The sequence below is a fragment of the Acipenser ruthenus genome, chromosome 4, assembly GCF_902713425.1.
Source record: "Acipenser ruthenus chromosome 4, fAciRut3.2 maternal haplotype, whole genome shotgun sequence".
In the NCBI taxonomy this organism is placed as follows: Eukaryota; Metazoa; Chordata; class Actinopteri; order Acipenseriformes; family Acipenseridae; genus Acipenser; species Acipenser ruthenus.
This window is the reverse complement of record NC_081192.1, coordinates 55,310,812-55,333,768: the sequence shown is the minus strand read 5'-3', so window position 1 is coordinate 55,333,768 and position 22,957 is coordinate 55,310,812. Positions and strand designations below refer to the sequence as shown.

Genomic DNA, 22,957 nt, shown 5'->3' with positions numbered 1-22,957 from the left:
ACGTTAGGAGGACAGAGATGTTATTACTCCTAGTGGGATATAGTTCGTGCTCTGGACCCGCAGTATATTCGGATGACCAATATAGTACCCAAGAAATTGACAGACTCATGTAGCTAAAGTGTTTTTACGAATCAGAGTATGATCAGTACTCCTTCGGTTTACAGGCTAGTTCATATCCCCAGCTGACAGATGTCTTTAGAAGACCACTCACAGCTTCCTCAGTTCTGTTCAAGGTACTACCAGAAGTGGGCACTGGCAATGTATGCATTTCCAGCCTTTCCCTTGATTCCAGCTGTCCTGAGGAAAATAAAACAAAACCAAGCCTGCCTGATTCAGCCCTATCCAGCATCCTTCTTGGACAGGAAGGCCACCCTGTGGGACCACACCCCATTGTGTCAAAATGTCTAAAAGGCCTCCTGCACCTAAGACCACCCTGTAGGCCGGTGGTCCCCCAGTTGAGCCTCTCTAGCTTTAGGAAGGTTAACAAAAGGCACCATTCAAACCCCTAAGCTCCTGCTCCTGCTCCCTAAAACACCTGTCTCTCAAATCAGCATTTCTAGCTCAGTCCATCACACTCCCTGAGTTCTATCGCCTGAAAAGAGCCCAGTTCTACTATATATTCAGGACAGAGAAATACAGACCAACAGACCAACTTTCTGTGTCCTTTGTGGAGAACACACTGGGGTGCCGGTATCCAAACAAACCATTGCAAACTTGCTGACGGAGTGAGTGAACCAACTGGATGGTAAACTTCCTACTGAACACGGTTTATGCTGTGAATATGCAGTTTATGGTAATATTGTTAAAGCGTTTACTTCCAATGAAAAAGTCTGTTTACAAAATAAATACTAAACAATTTCATAATACAGGTCAAACCACTCATACATTTTGTAAATTAACATGTATTTTTCTTCTTAAATAAATAGCAGAGTAAACATTTTGAATATATGGCCCTGTGTTTCTTATAAATTGACATTGTCTTTTCACAGACTGATACATTGTCAGGTGGTTTTAATGAGCCGTTATCCTCAAGAAGTTCAGAAATAGCGTAGGCTTAAACCTAAATCTCAAAATATATCGAGCAGTACCTAACACAATATGTCTATAACCCATTTCTGTTAAGTACTTTTTACTGCAGTGAATTACTAGGTGACACTCACAAAAAGCCATGGGGCTCTTTTGCCAGGTAATTTATCACAGTTTAATTATCCATAATGCCATTTTAATGTAGGTTGCTTAATTAGTGCATAAAATACTGTTACTGTACATGTGCGTAAACGTGAGGTGAGCTTTTAGAAGCCATTTGCATCTCTTAGGACTTTTGATGTGATTAATTTTTCTTGCCAATGAAACAGGGCATCTGACAGGTGGAATGTCTTAACAATGAAAACACTGAAGGTAAATATATCTTGTGTGTTACAGTAAGTGCAAAAAAGAAATGTGATCACAACTACCCTTACCAAGTCATTTTCACAGACAGTACAGTTGGACTGCACTATAAAGAAAGGTTCTGTTCAAAGGAGCAGTGGGTCCTTGTAGTTAATAAGACTGCATATGTCTAGTTGTCTGACCTCTGCTTTTCAAAAATGATGTTACTACTACAGTATGTAAGCAACAAACAGCCTGCAGATTTACAGACTGGGAGAATTTCATGAAAGAACTGGAGAACATACTTTTTTCTTTTTAAATTCAGTCGTTGCCAATTAGTTTTTTTTTATTATTTTCTCCCCAATTTGAAATGCCCAATTATTTTTAGGCTCAGCTCACCGCTACCACCCCTGCGCTGACTCGGGAGGGGCGAAGATGAACACACGCTGTCCTCCGAAGCATGTGCCGTCAGCTGCCCGCTTCTTTACACTCTGCAGACTCACCGTGCAGCCGCCTCAGAGCTACAGCGTCGGAGGACAACGCAGCTCAGGGCAGCTTACAGGCAAGCCCGCAGGCGCCCGGCCAGACTACAGGGGTCGCTGGTGCGCGGTGAGCCGAGGACACCCTGGCCGACCTAACCTCCCTCCCTCCCACCGGACGACGCTCGGCCAATTGAGCGCCGCCCCCTGGGATCTCCCGTCCACGGTCGGCTGTGGAATAGCCTGGACTCGAACCGGCGACGTCCAGGCTATAGAGCGCATTTGGCACTCTAGCGAGTGCTTTTACTGGATGCGCCACTTGGGAGCACATACTCTTAAACAGTAAGTGACATCAATTTAGTTAGAAACTATTAGATATACTATGTAATTCGGTTAGACACACTCTTTCTATAAATCACAGATTTATGTCACCAGAAACAGCCTTATTATGTACAGTTGTGTGTTTATTATTATTATTATTATTATTATTATTATTATTATTATTATTATTATTATTATTATTATTATTATTATCATCCTTGGCATCAACATATCTAAATAAAATGAAAAAAAAATGTTTAATGGTCTGACTGCTTCAGTGTGCAGCCATAATTTTGTGTGCTGGAATAAAACAGTTCTATTCAGATTGTAGGGTTTGTGACAGGGTAGCTGAGCACTGATGACGTTCCCAGACCAGAAAGCTGACAGAGACACACAGGCAGGTACTATGAGTTAAAGCGATGCAGCGCCTTTTTTATTCAAAACAAAACAAAAATAAATATTTTAACAAACACTGCTCATAGATCCAAAATAAAAGGTTTAAACAAAATCAGGTCACGAACACCTGAATCTCCTTACGGTCAAAACAAACACTGCTTCCTGCACGCAAATCAATTGTTTGTTTTCTTTTACTTTTTTTACTTTTGTTTTACCTCGCTCACTCTTGCACACGATCCTCCTTCCTGAACACCCACACGGAACAACAAAAGCTGTAGGGTTTTATACCTGTGACCATCTCCGAAACTAACACTATATTATTGAATACAGAGATGGTCACATTCAACACTAGCTTTAGTTACCTTTCAATTCGAAGATGACCACCGAAGACATTACGTATGGGATATGCCTGCCCATTGGGTAGGTAATTGCTGAGCTCTCTATACCAGAGCTGCCGATAGGCCCCTTCCTGGGATGATGCACTGGGTCCCACCCACCGAGGGATTAAAAACATCATCCTGAGGAAAAAAATTCTCTTTTTCCTTCTCAAGACGGTACGGTAAGACCTCTGTGTTGAGCTGAGCGTGTTTTTAGAAAAGAACTGCTTGAGTCGAATTGAGCCAATTGTATTTCCCTTGTATTCGTGCTCAAAGGTGGCTCGCCACTTTCCCGGAATCAATGACTTTGAAAAGACTGAGCCTTTCGACTTTCTGTCAGCGGCCTCCTCGCTTGCGTGGTAGGCCGCTCTTTGTTATCTATCTATTCTACCGTGGTTTTTTGCTGTCTGCGTCAACTCGCCCACTGCGGCTTCGGCCCTTGTGTCCCCCTGGTGCACGCTACGCACTGATCAGGTGTGTGTGACCGCGCAGTTAGGGTAGGCACAATTGCATAGCTGCCCCCCCCCCTGTGCTTCGGTATCGCAGCTCACACATAGTCCTTGGTACTTCGGTATCTCAGTGCACAAGGTGCTCATTGCATAAGGCACACGGTGCCCAGCGCTACAGCATCAGTGCACAGACACAGCGCTACGGGGTGCACATAGTACTCTTGGTACTCGGTGCATGCGGTGCTCGGTATGCATGGTGCACATGGCGCTTGATGCCCACTGCTACAGTGCTAGTGCACGAACACATGGTGCACGCAGTGCACACGGTGCTTGGCCACTGCTACGGAGCTAGCGCACGATGCTGCACATACCCTCTGTGCGCAGTGCTTGGGTGTCCAACGTGCCACCTTGGCCTTCGAGGGATGTAGCCTGCAGCATCTGTGCGGCTTTTCAGCCCTGGGTGAAGGAAAATAGGTTGGAGAGGGTGAGTGAGTTCCGCATCCTCGGTGGCCAGACCGTCGGTGGCTCTTGGAGCCCCTCCTCCATGACCTGTCCTAGGACCCCCTGCTGGACATCCTCGATGCACAGGCCTCCCGTAGTCACTCCCCATCTCCAGAGGCGAGAAGGGTGAAGCGTTCCAGGCAGGCGAGGGACATTATGGACCAGGTCCTGGAGCTCTTGGCCAAACAGGCTCCTGTGGCCCTGGCTGCAGCCCCAATTGCCATACCCCCCTCCCCCAGGGGAGATCAGGGTGGATGGGATGAGGCATCCCAGCTGGTGCAAGAGGACACGCTTTCTATAGCGGCCTCTGGGGAGGGGGCCACCTTCTCTGACATGAAAAACATGTGCATAGGCACATTTTTGTTTGGTTTAATTGTTTTATTAGTTTGGTTAATTTTCATTTGTTAATTGTTGTGGCAGTTGGCCTTGTTATTGCAAATTAAGGCCAGCTGCCAGGTATAAAAAGAAAGCAGCCAGTGTACTCGGGGCTGCTGTGTGAAGAGCCCGCTTGCAAGTGCGTGAAGGCGAAAAAAAGGAAAAGGTAGTGTGAAACCTTTTGGAGTGAAAACCTGTGTGTGTTTTGTTTTGTTGTGTTTTGTTTGGTGGGGAAACGGCTTAGCCGTCCCACTTGTAGTCAGAGTGTTCCCGAAAGTTTAGTTAGTGCTCCGAAGGAGCTAGGTGTTTATTTTGTTTATTTTATTGTGTTTATTAAAAATAGCGCGTCAGCGCGGAAAAAAATCCACTTCTGTGTCTTGGGTCGGTTTTTTAAAGGGGCAACGAACCATAGGGAGTTGCAGTTGTGTTACAACGCCCAAGTGCACGAATGGCCCAAAGCGTTTTTGTACGCTTTCCCGTCTATACTGCTGCTCCCGGCCTTTCTAGAAAAGCTCCGGTTAGAGGAGGCGTCAGTTCTCCTAGTGGCCCCAAAGTGGCCCAGTAGAATCTGGTTTTTGACCCTGTGCCAGCTGTTACACGGCCAGCAGTGGGAGATCCCACTGTGCATGGATCTCCTCAGTCAGGCGAGAGGCACTCTTTGGCACCTGGAGCCAGGTAGGTTCTTGCTATGGGTCTGGCCCCTGAAAGGGGCCGCTGGTTAACCCTAGGGCTATCAGATGCAGTTGTGGGTACGTTGCAGAGCACTAGGGCAGACTCCACTAGGTCTTTGTACACCTATAAGTGGAGATATTTCCAAGCTTCGTGTCTGGCTGGAAGCTATGACCCAAAATCTTGCCCTATGCCAATTGTCTTATAGTTTCTGCAAGAACTGCTTGATGCTGGTAGGTCACCTTCCACTTTGAAGGTGTATTTAGCGACTATCTCTGTATGCCATGCCCCCGTAGATTTTGTGTCTCCGGGTGCGCATTTCTTGACTACCCGATTTCTTAAGGCACTCTGCTATTACACCCTCCTAGGAGAACTGTTCTCTCCAAATGGAGCCTTAATATTGTACTGGAGGCTCTCACGAAGGCCCTGTTTGAACCCATACACTCCATAGAGCTGAAGTACCTGTCTATGAAGACAGCCTTCCTCGTGGCTATCACCTCTGCAGGCGCTGTCTGTGCACAACTCATGCATGCGTATTTGGGAGGATGGTAGCAGGGTGTCTCTGCGCACCAACCATGCTTTCCTCCCCGAGGTGATCACAGCCTTCCACATTAATCAGTGTGGAACTGGAGTCCTTCCATCCACCACAGTTTGCTTCAATGAGATTGAATTTCCTCTGCCCAATGTGGGCATTGAGATGCTACGAGGATAGGACAAGAGCTCTGCGTCAGTCTGACCAGCTCTTTGTCTGTCATGGGACATGGACCCTAGCACAGCCGCTCTCAAATCAGTGTCTGTCATATTGGATTGTGGATACAGTCTCGACTGCGTATGATGGTGCTGGCTTTCCCCCACCTGGTATGGTAGCCAAACACTCCACTAGAGGGTTGGCTACATCTTGGGCCCTCTTCAGAGGTGCCTCGATGTCTGGTATTTGTACTGCGGCTAGATGGGCTATGCCGCATACTTTCTCCAGGTTCTACCGCCTTAATGTGGTAGGTCCTGCCCTGCCTTCGTTAGGCACGAGGGTCCTTGAGAGTGTAAGCTCACACCGCTAACCATTGGGTTATGCGGTTCTGATGCATCCCTCATATGCTGCCGTTCCTTCTCCATCGCGACGGCTCTGGTATACATTATCCCATACATGATGTTCTTTGGTGGTCGTCTTCGAATTGAAAGGGAACGTTAGGTTACTTACCATAACCCTGGTTCCCTGAAAGAGAAGACGACCACCACGGTCGCCCTCACGGGTTCGATGGAAAAAGAGAAATAGCTTCCTCAGGATGATGGTTTTAATCCCTCGGTGGGCGGGACCGAGTGCATCATCCCAGGAAGGGGCCTATTGGCAGCTCTGGTATAGAGAGCTCAGCAATTACCTACCCAATGGGCAGGCATATCCCATATATAATGTTTGTTGGTGTTCGTCTTGTCTTTCAGGGAACCAGGGTTACAGTAAGTAACCTAACGTCTGCATGGCCGGCAGTCAATAATCACAGACTGCCGACCATGCATTCACGCAAGCTGTTAACACCGCCTCTGCTAGACCACATTTAAACCAAACAATAACAAAACATACTCGTTTTAAATAAACACAAAATACATTTCCTTTTAAATCATAATAAATCATTTTTTTTAAATCGACAGTACAGGTGTATGTATCGACAATACATACACCTGTTTTAAAGTAAACAAAACAATACAGTGTTTCCAATATCTTTACAAGCAGGGCTTTGCCCTGCCCCCGCTAATTATGTGACAGGCTTTTCTTCCCTACCACAGGGTTGTTTAAAGTTTTATAGATGAGTAAATCACAAACGCGAGCCTGTTCAATTTGTTCTGCTTGTATTTATCACCCCTCTTTTGCATTGAGGTAAAGCAGTAGTGCTGATGTACACTGGTTTCTCCTGCTGTTTTTCAGGAAATTGTCTGAAGAAGTGGACATGGATAAAGTGACAGCAGCCATGGTTCTGACAAGCCTGTCAACCAGTCCTCTGGTTCGCAGCCCCCCAGTCAAAACTAATGGTAAGAAATAAATTGATCTTGACCTATTGTGTGCTATATTTAGGTCCTTCAGTTATACAATGTTGGTGAATATTATTGGTTAAAAAGCAATTTTGCAATGTGTCTAGTGTTACACATAGAATGAGGGGTGTAGATATCATTCAGGTGCAGCACATTTAGTTGTTTTATAACACTATCAATGGCACAGGTTGAGCTACCATCTTTGTTATCCACGTTCCCCTTTCCAGAACATCTGTTAACAATCACGGTTCATCCATCGCTAATATCTTCTCCTTTTATGTTAGCTTAACCAGCCATCTGACAAGAACACTTTCATATATATATATTTTTTTATTTTCTTTTTATGTTTTATGCAACAATGGTGCTATATTAGTTTAATGCAGCTCTATGCCGGTATTACTTTTCATTCAGCCAAAATATTACACAATTCCGGTCGTTAAACTGTTAATTATTTAACACTAATTTATTTGACATTTTGTCTTACCTGTAAAACTGTGCAGGCTCTTAGAGGAGGCAAGGGAGGCAGTGCCTCCTCAAAATTTTAGTGAAAAAAATAAAAATTATATATATATATATATATATATATATATATATATATATATATATATATATATATATATATATGTTATAGTGTGGACACTATATAAATAATTACATTGAATATGTATTGTACTTACCTGCAGTGTAGTATGATTACTATTCATGTGTGCATTGTTATTATTGGCATTGACTGTGACCTTTCCCCTTTGATGATGTCATCACCCAGAGTCGGATCTGTACAATGTGACACTACCACATGTTGAGTTGGCTGTATCGCTTTTCTGTATTTGTACCGTGTACATGGCTGTACACCTTTTATTTCTTAGTTTGAAAGTAAAGGAAATTAATATTGAAACGCATGTGGACATTCCTTGTCAAGTTACAACATCTTTTTGGCAACAAGAATAAAACTTAATCAGCATGTACAGGAGGGAAACGCCGACGGTGAGAATCAGCAGCAAGTGGAGATCGCTAATGAGGATCAAGGACAAGTTGGCGTTACAATGGCAATGTTTGGGACTATCACTAAGTTTGTGGAAGAGAACGAGGACTGGACGGAATATGTGGAAAGGTTGGGACACTTTTTCTTGGCAAATGGAATTACAGATGAGGCTTAACAGCGCTCTTATTCTCTTGAGTGTGTGTAGGGCTAAAACCTACAAGCTAATGAGGAATTTGGCTACACCACGGAGACCGGGAGAAATTCCTTTTGTGGATCTAGTTGCTCTCGTTCAGACTCGCCACAATCCAAAGCCTTCAGTGATTGTCCCTGCCATTTTCGGAAAACAGGTCAGTCTGTTGCTAACTTTGTTGCTGAATTACGTCAACTCTCTGAACATTGTGAGTTTGGGGCTGTGTTAGTGGACATGCTCTGTGACAGATTAGTCTGTGGCATTAATGAGGACAGCATACAGCGCCGTTTGCTGGGGGAAGCCACACTGACTTTCAAGAGAGCATTGGAAATATCTCAAGGGATGGAGATGGCAGCTAGTAATGCTAAAGATATTCAAAAGGCCAACAATGGAAGTTGTGCAGTGCATCAGGTGACAAAAGAGGCAGCAGGAAAAAGGGGAAAAGCAGTGGAATGTTTCAGATGTGGGGGAACACATTACGCAAACAACTGTAAGTTCAAGGATACTGTCTGTCACAATTGCAACAAAAAGGGACATTTAGCTAAAAAGTGCAGGGGTGCTAGGAGCAAGCCAGAGGGTGGGCAGACTGGGCAGGGCAAGTTCACAGCAAAGAAGTCGCAGTCAGCAGTGCACCACCTAGAGAGCACAGAGGAGGAGGAAGAGCATTGTTCCTACAACATGTTTAATGTGAGTGAGCCGTGCGCAGAGCCTATCTATGCTACAGTGGAGGTAGATGGAAAGGAGATGAGGATGGAGGTTGACACGGGGACCTCTGCATCTGTCATCAGTGAGGAGACCTACAAAAAAACAGGCTTCCGCCCTCACATCGGCAGGGATCAGACTGCGTACGTACACCGGGGAGACCATACCATTGCTGGGGGCTCTAGAGGTGGACATTGCTTACAACAGCCAGGAAGCGAGAGCACTGCTCCTGGTGGTGAAAGGGAATGGACCGAGTTTATTAGGGCATGACTGGCTCACCAAAATACAACTGAACTGGGGTGAGATAAAACACACACGAGTGACTGAAGTCATTCAAAAGTACCCTGAGGTTTTCAACGATGAACTGGGCACGCTGCAGGGCACTGCAGTTAAGCTGTTCGTGGATCCTCAGGCCGAGCCTCACTTTTTCAAGCCCAGGACAGTGCCCTACGCCATGAAAAAGAAAGTGGAGGATGAGTTGGAGCGGCTGCAGGAAACAAACATCATTACTCCCATTCAGTTCTCCCGCTGGGCAGCTCCAATCGTTCCCGTTCTGAAAAGTGACAACACTGTGCGTATGTGTGGGGACTACAAACTCACCATCAACAGGGCCTCTAAGCTGGACGCTTACCCGCTGCCGCGGGTGGAGGACCTGTTCGCGATGCTTGCAGGAGACAAGACATTCTCAAAGCTTGACATGAGCCACGCTACCAACAGCTCCTCCTGGACGAGGACTCAAAAGAGTATGTCAAAGTCAACACGTACAAAGGCTTGTTCAAGTACAACCGCTTGGTTTTCGGAGTGGCGTCCAGTCCGGACATTTTCCAGAGGACAATGGACAATCTGTTGCAGGGGATCACTCATGTAGCAGTGTACCTGGACGACATCCTGGTTACAGAGGAGATGGAGGAGGAGCACCTCCACAATCTGGACCAGGTGTTAAAGAGACTCTCCGAGGCAGGGCTGCGCCTGAAGCGTAGCAAGTGCACCTTCCAAGCACAGAGTGTGACATACCTAGGTCACAAAATCACAGCACAGGGTCTGTGTCATGTGGAGGACAAAGTCAGGGCAATCAAGGATGCTCCAAACCCCAAGAACATGTCCGAGCTCAGGTCGTTCCTGGGCATGGTGAACTACTATGGTAAGTTCCTCCCTGAGCTGTCAACAGTGTTGACTCCACTGTATCAGCTGCTCCACAAAGACTGTAAATTGAAGTGGGGGCCAGCACAAGAGAAAGCTTTCAAGGAAGTGAAAGCACTACTACAATCAGCACAACTGCTGGTTCATTTCGACCAAGACAAAGAGATCATCCTGTCATGTGATGCCTCGCCCTATGGCGTCGGGGCAGTACTCTCTCATCAGATGGAGGACGGGTCAGAGAAACCCATTGGATTCGCATCACGCACACTGACGAGTGCTGAGAAGGGATAATCACAGTTAGACAAGGAAGGTCTAGCCATAGTCTTTGCTGTGAAACGTTATCATCAGTACCTCTACGGTCGTCATTTCACCATATGCACTGAACACAAACCACTGATGAGCCTTTTCAGTGAATCAAGATGCATTCCTCCCATGGCTTCAGCAAGGATACAGCGCTAGGCCCTCACACTGTTAGCTTACCAGTACACTATCGTGTACAGAGCGGGGAAGGACAATGCAAACGCAGACGCGCTCAGCCGCCTCCCGCTACCAGAGATGCCCGCCACAACTGTGGTGCCTCCCGAGACAATTTTCCTAATGGAGAGATTGTCAAACTCACCTGTGAATGCCAAACAGATCAAACAGTGGACAGACCGGGATCCTATCCTGTCCCAAGTGAAAAGATTCCTTATACATCCATGGGAGTGGCCTGACCGCCCATGGTCCAGGTTGCACATAGTCTGCAGGCCCTTTCATGGGCCACATGTTCCTTGTCATGGTGGACGCACACTCCAAGTGGCTGGAGGCTCACATCATGAGCAACATCACAGCGACAACAACCATCGAAAAGCTTTGGCAGGTGTTTGCAACCCATGGTCTGCCTGACTCTCTTGTGTCAGGTAACGCGACAACCTTTACCTGTGACTTGTTCCAAGAATTCATGCAGAGAAACGGGATTCGCCATGTCCACAGCACTCCGTTTCACCCGGCCTCAAACGGCTTAGCACAGCGGACTGTGCAGACACTGAAAGAGGGGCTCAAAAGGATGACCGGGGGAACCATCACAACCAAGCTCTTTCGGTTCTTGTTCCAGTACCACATCACGCCATAAACAACAACAGGACAGACTCTAGCTGAGATGCTGATGGGCAGAAAGCCAAAAGCTCACCTGGATCTATTGCATCCGGACATCAAAGCATGAGTGGAACGGAAGCAGGAGAAACAAAAAGAGAGACATGACCACCACGCGAGGGAGAGACAGTTAAAACCCAATGACACTGTCTACATCCGCTACTTCACAAGCAGCCAGCGCTGGTTGCCAGGTATCATTCTGAGTCAGAGTGGTCCAGTCTCCTTTGTGGTCAAACTGTCTGATGGTCGAGTCATGCGTAGACACCAGGACCACATCCACCTGCGCTATGACAAAGAAAAGACAATGTTTTCAGACAGAACAGCTGCGGATGGTAGTACGCAAGTTGAAACCCCACAGGAAACAGTATCTGAGGAACAGGGGCATTCAGTGGTTCCAGGAGAGGGTGATGGACTTTCTCTCACAAACACCCAACCCGCTCCTGTGCCCTCAGACCCAGCTCCACTGGGACACGCCTCACCTGTGTAGTGGCACACCAGGAGTACTGTGCAGGTCACAGTGTAGTCACAAGCCTCCTGAAAGACTAACTCTGTAGTTGAGACCTAGACTCATGGTGTTAGTGTTGGAACAGCAGACCTAGTTGAAAAGAAATAAGGACTGTCATTTTTGTTTGTTTACATTTACAGTAACACTAGCACAAGTTCTAAAGTGTTGTAAAGGAAAGAAGAGAAAACACTGATGTGGTTTACTTGTTCTTTCCTTACAGGGGGATTGAAATTAAGGGGGGAGAAGTGTTATAGTGTGGACACTATATAAATAATTACATTGAATATGTATTGTACTTACCTGCAGTATAGTATGATTACAATTCATGTGTGCATTGTTATTATTGGCACTGCCATTGACCGTGACCTTTCCCCTTTGATGATGTCATCACCCAGCATTACAAAGCCAATCAAATCGCGTGAAAGTTGCCTAACGGCTTCTACATTCACAGCATTTTAAAAGTCAAAATACAGTAGCTGCATACATGTTTCGCCCTTTTTGGGGCTCATCAGTACAGCGCAACTGTATTTTGACTTCAGAAAGGCTCAGGAGAGTAAGTAAAAACAAGTAGCTTTCGCGTTAAGGTGAGTGAAAGCAATAAATTCAAAAACAAAAACAAATGGGTTGTAGGGAGATATGCAAATAAAGCATTACAAGAGCTAATTAAAACGCTGTGAATGTAGAAGCCTTATGGTGACTTTCACACGATTTTAATTGGCTCTTGTGATTCTGATATTTGCATAAATCCCAACTAATATATATATATATATATATATATATATATATATATATATATATATATATATATAGTGGTAAAGTGGGGGAGCTTTTGACCACAGTTCTTCACAAAACTGTGTGAGTTTAAACAGGGCAGTGCCTGTATATTTATTATTGTTACCATCCCTGTGCAAAGGGACAAAGTAACAAACACAAAATCAAATACAATAAATCAAAACAAAATCTCCACTTCGGAGAATTAACTACATTTCTTCCAGTTTCCTAAGTTAAAGTATTTTAACCCCTTGTCTGCTGAGGCCCTTTCGATGCTCTGTGCTACAAGAGTTTTGTGATTTTGGGAGTCAGCTGTTTTACACCAAAATTACTGTATGTTCCATTTAAGATACCACAGGCAAACTATCCTTTTTTTGTCATTTTTTTGTGGATTTTTTAGTCATGTGATCACAAAAATTTAGCTATTTTTATATGCAAAATGCAACTTTTTCATAAAATGTATCATCCTCAGTCCCTAAAATCGTTTTTTTTATGTAAGATTTTAGACTGCTAAGCTGCTCGATTTGCCTATGTCTTTGTGTAAATCTTTGTATTTGTTTTGGGGGTATTACGTGCTCTAGGCTGATATCAGGCCACTTTGACGTTTCCACTTTGAATTATGCAGCCCTTGGTGTATATTACTGTAACAGAAATACAATGATTCTTGGTTTTAAATCTCCCTCCCGACCTGTGAGGGCGCTAAGCAGCGAGAACAGAGTTCTTTGGATGGGCTGGTCTGACAGTTCTTTCCCAGGGTCGGGAAGTTGGCCAGTCTGGATGAAGGCGAGACTACGTTGCACGAACGCATTAACCCGGAAGCTAAACAATGTAGCAGCCGCAGATTGGAGAGGCGGTTGCCCTCGTTTACCAAGGGGTCATGTGTGACAGCACAAAAGGGGATGGAGAATTGCAATCTGTTCCTTCGTTTTGGTTTGTAGTTTGTAAAGGACCCGAGAAGGGAGCAGTGAATATATGTTTTGTGAGTGTTTTGTTTGACACAATCTTCGACTCCTGGGCCTGCCGTCTGGAGACAGCCGACGTCCTTCAAGACGGGCAAGACCCAATTTAAAAAAGGGTTTGAAGAGCGGCTGTATGCCGTGAAGGGACAATGGTTGGGACAGAGACAAGGGGAGAAGTTAGATTTCTCCACTTGTAAATGTTTTAATTGTAACAAGATGAGGCATGTTGCCAAGTACTGTACTCACAATGAAGTGTAATGCAGGAGACGCTTGGTTTTGTGGGAGTATTGTTGTGCCGGGGGTAGTAGAAGGACGCCGACCCTATATAGAGGAAATACAGGTAAATGGGAACTGTGTACCAGCTCTGATTGATACTGGCAGCTCAATCACATTAGTGGCTGCTGAGTTAGTTAATAAAAAACAGTTAGATTTTAAATTTAGTACCAGTATCACCTGTATCCATGGTGATATTAAATATGACCCCACTGTTAAAACAGAGGTCTCGCTACGAGGAAAAAAATGCCAGATGAGAGTGAGGGTAGTTCCCTACCTATCCCACCAGGTGATCCTAGGAAGATATTATCTTGGGTTATATAGTCTAGTAAAAGAAAAAGGGGTGGAGGACACCCTAAGTACAATAACAGACGAGAACTGGGTCACAGAGTTTCCCTTTACCGATGAGACCATGTTTAACGGAACAGATCCCTGAAAGGTTAATAAAACACGTCGACAGCGTCGATTAGAAAAACAGAGAGGTCCTCCAGCCTCCCGGGTGTTATTGGGGGAAGCGGGAAAACAAACACAAAAAGCAATAAGTACACAATGTAATTATGTTGACATTCTAGAAGAGACTGGTGAAGTGGTGATTAGCAATACCAGAAATGTTGATACTTGGCATGACACATTTCAACCCTTGATAGGACAATTTGGCCGGGATCAAGCACAAGATCCCTCATTTATTAATATTTGCGAAAAAGTAGTAGCTGTGAATGGCATACAGTGTGCAGGTGATTAATAAACAGACAGACAATTATAATCCAGGGTCAATGTTGTTTAATGGTTGTATTTTGTAATCCAAACGGCTAACAACAGTAAATAATAACAATGTCAATGGGAAGCAATACAGCAGCGTGTCTGTAATCCGCGGGTTGGCCCTGAAATAATAACAGTCCTGTTTTAATTCAGCCACATGTGTTCAGTAACACATACTGTACACAAACACCCATCCACAGTGTGTGCTCTAGTGCTTGTGGTGAAAATACAGTACTTTAGTGCAAACAAAGTGCAGTGTTGTCCAGGTTCATGCTGGCCTTTAGCGACAGCTCTTGGATCGAGTTTAGCTGTCTAAATAATCACAAACAGTATTATTTTGACACGACATAAAACAAAACATTCACGATTTGTTCCACACAAAACACAGGTCCTTCCAGGTTGTTCTCTAACCAAAACAAAGGAACAGATTGCGTCGCTCCATCCCCTATTTATACTGTCACTCATAACCTCTTGGTCAATGATTGCAGCCGCTCCTCCAATCCGCAGCTGCCACATTATTTCCCTTCCGGGCCGATGAGTTAATATACCGAAGCTCCGCCTCTCTTCTAAATGACCGACTTCCTTTTAACCCTAGGAACAAAGTGTCAGGCCAAGCAGTCCAAGGTTCTCTGTTCCCATTACTTAGCGCCCTCATAGGTCGGGAGGAAGATTTACCACCAACAATCATTGCCTTTCTGTCACATATCCCACCGCTCAGAGTGGAGCCGAAGGAACACTCGACTGAATCTACATTTCCCATTACTCCCCCCCTCCTGGGAAAAAGAATGCTTTAGGCATATTCATAGTTCATATTAGTTCCATAGCAAAACAAGTTTATTCATAAATGATAAACAGCATGTTTACATGTTTTGACACTTGTCATTTGAATCTGTGATATCCCTACGTTTTATATTTTCTGACAAGGACACATTTTCTTCAGTATCATGCGTCTGTTAACCACATCATTTAAAAATGTTAACCTTGTGTATTTGAACCAATGCATTTGACCTAGTGCTTGCCTATGGTTAAGTGGCATTCAAAATATCTATGCTTTAAGTTTTAGGGTGGTTCATTTATCTTTGGTTGTTGGTGTCTCTGCTCACCAACAAAGTTGTCTGTTATCTTAACTGCTCAGGTTGTGACAAGCGTCAGGCTTCAGGACGCACCAGGCACTTAAATAGACGTGTTGTTTTCCACATACAGGGTCGAGTGAATGTTCGGTCACAATGGGCTTGCAGCCTAGAAGTGTCCATCTGTTAATCTCTCTCTGTCCTTTTCAAAATCATTCCAAGATGTATCTTAGAAACTGCTGGAAATACTAAAACAAATTGTCCATCAGTTGAATTGACTATGCCACAAACAAACTTCTCCAGCGACATTTGAACCAGGGATCTTCTTTATTCAAAAATTAAGCCCCTAGGCTCTAGAACAACACCAAGCCTGTATGGATGTCACAGACATTTACTTTTGTACTGTGTGTGTAGTGACTTCGTTTCTAGCTGACATTGAAATGATTATGGTAGAAGACAAACAAATGTGAAAAAGTGCTAAAGGTAAATTTATTATTATTAGCTGGTATATTGAGATTTGGTCGTGAGTCACTAAGAAGAATACTTGTAACTTATGTTTATATGAAATTACATCTCTAAAAAAACAGCCTAGAAAGGGTTGAAATGCGATCGTAATATAATATATTACTTAGTTTATAAACTGTAAACTGTACCGTACAGCTTAATTGGCTGTGGCCCAAAGACCATGAACAGCAAACATGTATTTTCTTCTTCATTTCAGCGCTTTGTAAATGTTTTCATCTTGACTAAAGTAATTGTAAAATTAAAGAATAACACACACACACAGAGCAAACTTTTTTTTCTTAATTTAAGTGCTTTCAAACTTTGGCTTTCATTTCCAGGAACAAAACTGTGAAGTGTAAGGGCAACAAAAGTGAATAGGTTAAGTAGGCCTACCTGTTGTCAATATTTTCTGATGAATAAAATGTGTTTATTGTTTTTTTTTTAATTTCAGTTAACATAACTGAATTACTAGAGCCACATTTTCTCCAGTAGTTCATTGCAGAACATTGACACAGAAGTGTTTCTGAAAGGACAGTCATGTGAATGTACTCAAAAAAACCTGTAGACAGATTTCGCCGCAAGATTCCCACACTATAAAGCACTTTAATGGTAACACTCAAATGGTGTTCAAATGCTTTGTCATCGGAATCTTTTTCAGTTCAGAAAAGCCTTGATCTCTGTGTATTTTCTTAGTCCCCTCTAACAATTCCCAGTCACGACATCCACAGTCTTGTACAACCCCAAAACACTGCCTGCAGAACAAAGATTGTTAGCCTAGTTGTTTAAGTCGATCAACACAGCTCTTTTCAGTGCTTTTGAATACATATTTCAGTACTACTAAATGCATGTGTGCGCCGCCATCCATATTCCAAACAACCATCAGGACTAAACGTAGTCTGTCTTAGCCAGCAGCTCTGTGTGACAGATAAATGACATTCTACGTGCCCTGTGCTAAGAACTCCCCAACAATTGTTTATCTCAATTGCATTGGCGATTCTCTTGTGAAACTGGCTGGAAAACCTCCAGATATCAGCGCAGGATACAGCGAGTTGGAGGTTTTGAAATGCGGTGTCCGCTTCTTTAGCTGTCTTGCTTGTCAAAGGGCCAGTCCCTGCATACTCAGACAGCGCAGCTATACACGCTAAAATGTAACCTAAAACCATAGTTGAAGTTTGAATACCGGCACATTTCTAGTTCATTTTGCCATTGCTACTCAATGTCAGCAACCACCGTTCTATTTCTCTTAAAAATGCTCCCTATTTGGTTTATGCATTGTGTAAGCATGCTGGTCTGTTAACCAATTCTGTTAACCAAATTGATACTTATTTTCTTTATACAGGCACCCCGCTATTCTGAGCACTTAACAGGCTATCCAGAATAGTTTTTTTGTGCGGTTTTCTGTAAATACATAACAGTCCTATGTATGAAAGCTTTAAAACGGGGCTGACATACTGTGTAACAAGAAGTGTTCAATTGTCATTTTTGAGAGGGGCTATCTATATGATAATCTATATGATTTTTTATTTATTTAACACAAACACCAACACAGCCAATTCTTGTTTTAATTCATTTATAAATTATTTACGATTACCTTCTTTGAAACTGTTCTCATTCTACCTAAATCAATTACAACAAATGTTGAACAGCGTCTCAAAATAAAACGCACCAGTCACTTATCGCCTATAGCCTATCACCACAGGCCATTGTAATCCCCTGCCCCTCGTCCATGAGGGGGGCCTGTCGCTTGTACGATTGTCTGTTTGCCATGCTCACACAAGAATAGACACAGCCCAAGTTTTTTGTTTTAAGTAAATACATTGTAACAAAGTTGGAAATTGTCTAAAATATGACCGCTGATAGTCAATGTTTGTAGCATTTTTTTTTTTGACATTATTAAGCTTTGAACTAAATAAACTTAAATAGACATTCATGATTTGTGCATTTCAGCATAAACGCCTGATTTCAAAGTGTTTAAATACGTGCCTAAAGACTTTGTAAAACTTTTGTGTTTGTTTACTTCTGCTTAAGCTTACAGGCCGCTCCAGCATTGCCAAGAGAGACCCAAACCGGTCTTTCTGCACGGCTGGGTCAACATATGCCTTATTTTATTTGTATAAATTAAATACAACCACAACTCTATACTTCAGTTTTATTTACTGTTTTACTGTAACAATTTTGTTTTTTTAATATCAAAATTGACTTGAAACTACAATCTTTAAAACTGTTGCTTTAAAACTACACACATGGCCCTTAACCAAGGTAAAACTTCAGTAATTGTAAAAACTACAAACACATGACAGGAAGGGGTAGTGGCACATCCACAACGCCCTTAGTGCAGGAGGGGAACTGCCAGCCACACACAATTTTCTCAGTATGCTCAGACACATATAAGGTTTGTAGCATTTTATTTTAAAACTTTTTTCTTTGTAAGTACATACATTTTAACAAGTCTAACATAGCGGAAGCTGATAGTCAAGGTTTGTATTATTTTTTTATTGGGGCATTTTAATGTTTTAAACTCATGACACTTGGTACGGACATTTCAGAAGCTGACCATGCTGTTTTACACGTGCTTGTACATCCAGCTGTGTAAAATAAATAATGCAATAAGGTTTTTAAAATGTTAACTTAATGTATACAGTGTCTCTTATTTTATTTATTTATGTGTTGGGTTAAGCATGTACATTTCTTAAACAGGTTGTACCTTATTTTAAACATTGTCTTTTTTCAACAGACATGCTTCTCTGTTTAAGACCAGCCTGTGTCGCTTTACTTCTGTATTGGTCTGTTTAGCTATGTACATACAGCATCTGATCCTTGTTCATTTTAAAACACATTTGTAGTCTTTTTTCAACATACGCTTCTCTGTTTAATGCCATCCTGTGTTGCATCCTTCTGTATCGGGGCAACATACCTCTGGACATGCAGCCTCTACACGTGTTAACAATTCACCTTTCTCCTCTTTTTAAATTGTTTTTCATTTAAGTAACTGCATTTTAACCTTCTTTTTACCATTTACTGCAACGATTCGCCATTGGTTCTGTCACGCGACCCGTTTCTTATCTTTGAACAAACCAACGACGTCCTCAGCACATGACCAGGGACGCTGTTAGCTAGTGCTGCAGGCCCCTCATTTCTTATCTTCGAGCAATGCCCTTGGCTCCTGCAGGGCAGAGTTTAGTGTACAACAGTGTTCTCTTTCCCTGAGACACAGACACACACAGACACATTTAAGGTTTGTAGCATTTTATTTTAAAAATGTTTTTTCTTTAAGCAAATACATTGTAACAAAGTTGGAAATTGTCTAAAATATGACTGCCGATAGTCAAGGTTTCTATTTATTTTTATTTTTATTGGGCTTAAGGTTTTAAACTCAAGACACTTTGTAGGGATATTCCAGAAGCGCTGTGTGTTGCCTTTACACGTGCTTGTACATCCAGCTGTGTAAAATAAATAATGCAATAAGGCTTTTTAAAATGTTAACTTAACAATGTATATAGGGTCTCACATTTTATTTGTTTATTTGTGTATGTATTTATTTTTTATGTGTTGGTTAAGAAGTGTTTTAACATGTTTTTAGTCTTTTTTCAACAAACATGCTTCTCTGTTCTCTGCACGTTTTAACATTTCTCCGCTTTTAAACTGTTTTTCATTTTAAAGTGCACACATTGTAACCTTGTGTTTACCATTTTACTGCTCATTTTATTTTCAAAACTTATTTGATTTTTCAACTCTTTATACATTTTAACAAACAGTTAACATTTCCAAGCTTATTTTATTTTTAACAATATTTGTATAAATAAAAGCTGCATCTACCACGTGGACATAAGAACATAAGAACATACGTCCTACATTTCTATTGGAGACTCTGCTTAGAACATAAGAAAGTTTACAAACGAGAGGAGGCCATTCAGCCCATCTTGCTCGTTTGGTTGTTAGTAGCGTATTGATCCCAGAATCCCATCAAGCAGCTTCTTGGAGGATCCCAGGGTGTCAGCTTCAACAACATTACTGGGGAGTTGGTTCCATACCCTTACAATTCTCTGTGTAAAAAAGCGCCTCCTATTTTCTGTTCTGAATGCCCCTTTATCTAATCTCCACTTGTGACCCCTGGTCATTGTTTCTTTTTTCAGGTCAAAAAAGTCCCCTGGGTCGACATTGTCTATACCTTTTAGGATTTTTAATGCTTGAATCAGATCACCGTGTAGTCTTCTTTGTTCAAGACTGAATAGATTCAATTATTTTAGCCTGTCTGCATACAACATGCCTTTTAAACCCTCCTGGCTGGCCTCCCTGCGTCCGCCACCCGTCCGCTCCAGCTCATCCAGAACTCCGCTGCCCGCCTGGTGTTCTCTCTGCCTCGCTTCTCCCACGCAACTCCACTACTCCGCTCACTCCACTGGCTCCCGATCACCGCTTGCATCCAGTTCAAGACTCTTGTACTAGCCTACAGATGCCTTGACCAGACTGCACCCAGCTACCTCCAGACCCTCATCTCTCCCTACACCCTCACTCGACCTCTCCGCTCCTCCTGCACTAGAAGACTGGCTCTACCTCCTCTACGCTCCCCTGCCTCCAGAGCCTGCTCCTTCTCCACCCTCGCTCCGCAGTGGTGGAATGACCTTCCTACAGATGTCAGGACTGCCCAGTCCCTGACCACATTCTGGCGCCTCCTTAAGACTCACCTGTTCAGACAGCACCTGTAGAACTCCTCTGTTTTTCCCCTGGGACACTTATCACCCTTCCTTAAATGTGCTTTACTTTCTCTTATCTGCCCCCTATTTTACTGCATTTAATCCTGTACTTCAGAGTACTGTAATCTGCCAAGTGTTTAACCTGTAGTATTTTGTATTTAATCATATCCTGATGTAACTGTCACTGACACTGTTATCTGCTGTATTATTGAATTGTATTTTGTCACACTTGTACTTGCTTGAACCAAAGTCATTGTATTTATCTTGCTCTTAATTGTATTATTACTTGTACTGTAATACTTGAAATGTATTTGCTTACGATTGTAAGTCGCCCTGGATAAGGGCGTCTGCTAAGAAATAAATAATAATAATAATAATAATAATTCTGGTTGCTCTTCTTTGCACTCTTTCTAGAGCAGCAATATCCTTTTTGTAACAAGGTGACCAGAACTGAACACAATATTCTAGGTGAGGTCTTACTAATGCATTGTAAAGTTTTAACATTACTTCCCTTGATTTGAATTCAACACTTCTCACAATATATCCGAGCATCTTGTTGGCCTTTTTTATAGCTTCCTCACATTGTCTAGATGAAGACATTGCTGAGTCAACTTAAACTCCTAGGTCTTTTTCTTAGATTCCTTCTTCAATTTCAGTATCTTCCATATGATTTTTATAATGCGCAGTACTTTACACTTCTCTATTAAATGTAATTTGCCATTTGTCTGCCCAGTTCTGAATGCTGTCTAGATCATTTTGAATGACCTTAGCTGCTGCAACACTGTTTGCCACTCCTCCTATTTTTGTGTCGTGTGCAAATTTAACAAGTTTGCTTACTATGCCAGAATCTAAATCATTAATGTAGATTAGGAATAGCAGAGGACCTAATACTGATCCCTGTGGTACACCACTGGTTACCTCGCTCCATTTTGAGGTTTCTCCTCTAATCAGTACTTTCTGTTTTCTACATGTTTAACTACTCCCTAATCCATGCATTTCCTCAAATCCCTACTGCGTTCAGTTTGAGAAATTCATCTTTTATGCGGGACTTTGTCAAAGTTTTCTGGAAATTTAAATAAACTATGTCATATACTTTGCAGTTTGTACACAATGAGGATAATTCCTCAAGGCAGAGCTTTCATCTCCTACCTTCTCTTGATTTGATTTTTCCTGTCGATTCCCTCAACGATGTCATACTCATGGATCATTTTTGCTGCAAGGAACTCCCCCTGTGGGAGCTCCTACTAAAAGAATGGAACGGCATTACTTTCTTTTACGACGACTGTCTCCTGCTGCACGAAGACCTTCAACTGTTCACAGATGCAGCTCCCTCTCTTGGCTTTGGAGGATACTACAAGGGAAAATGGTTTCCTGCTCCATGGCCTGACGAATTCAGCATCATTCCTATACCCGATCACTCCTCGTCATTGCGCAAAATGTATCCATTTGCTGTAGCCGCATTCCTTTTGGGAGTCTTCCTTGGCTCAAAAATCCATTATTCTCAGCTCAGATAATTCAGCTACAGTCATTCAGACAAATCATTAACAAGGTTGTTCATCCTCCCACCATATAATGAGAATATTCAGAAGGATTACCTGTTTATCTGTTACTCATCAGTTCATTTTCAGAACTCAACACATTCTTGGCCACCTGAATATAATCGCAGAGATTCAGAGCATTAGCTCCCGAAGACGACCTCCTGCCAGCTCAGATTCCTCCCTTTTCAAACCTGACATTCATGTGAGCCACCCGCTGCATTCCCTGATTCTGCAGGCTCAAGAAACAACTCTTATCAGCATCACTCACTGCAAATGTACTGGTCATCCTGGAATTGCTTTAAAATGTCACTTTGCATTCAACATTCCCTTCCCATCATTTTCAGTGCCCGTAGTGTCATCCTATATTATGTCCCTTAAGAATAGAGCTATAAGAGTTTCCTGCATCAAAATTTCAATTTCCGACATCCGGTTTTTCTACAAACTCATTTTCGGCGTTCCAGCTCTACACTCGGTAACTCACAAATTTCACTAATCCTGAAAGGTCTTTAACATTCAGAATCTCTTTCTCCCCCTGCTTGCCTACCTATCACCATCAACGTACTCTCTTGGTGCCTCTCATCCACTCCAGCTACTCCTCCCTGTTTTAGATAAAACTTTAAAGCCCCTTTTCTCTTTCTCTTATATTCAATACTAATCGTGGCATTGAGACCGGCTTGTACTTTTTGGGGGTCTCAGCCTCGTCCAGTAGGCCAGGCAGCGAGCCCTCAAACCAAGTTAGGTTTGATGCCAAATGTATATACAACATACTTCTCTGTAAAATC

General features: G+C 42.9%; 1 protein-coding gene across 4 annotated transcripts in view; it reads left to right on the top strand.

Moving 5' to 3' along the window:
• The window catches only part of LOC117399775 (zinc finger protein 704-like), a 122,156-nt gene that overhangs the window by 49,708 nt on the left and 49,491 nt on the right, over positions 1–22,957 (top strand). For all 4 annotated transcript variants that reach the window (XM_033999149.3, XM_033999148.3, XM_033999147.3 and 1 more), the window contains exon 3: positions 6,854–6,957. In XM_033999149.3, the coding sequence (XP_033855040.2) occupies positions 6,854–6,957 (104 nt within the window). The remainder of the gene's footprint in view (positions 1–6,853; positions 6,958–22,957) is intronic.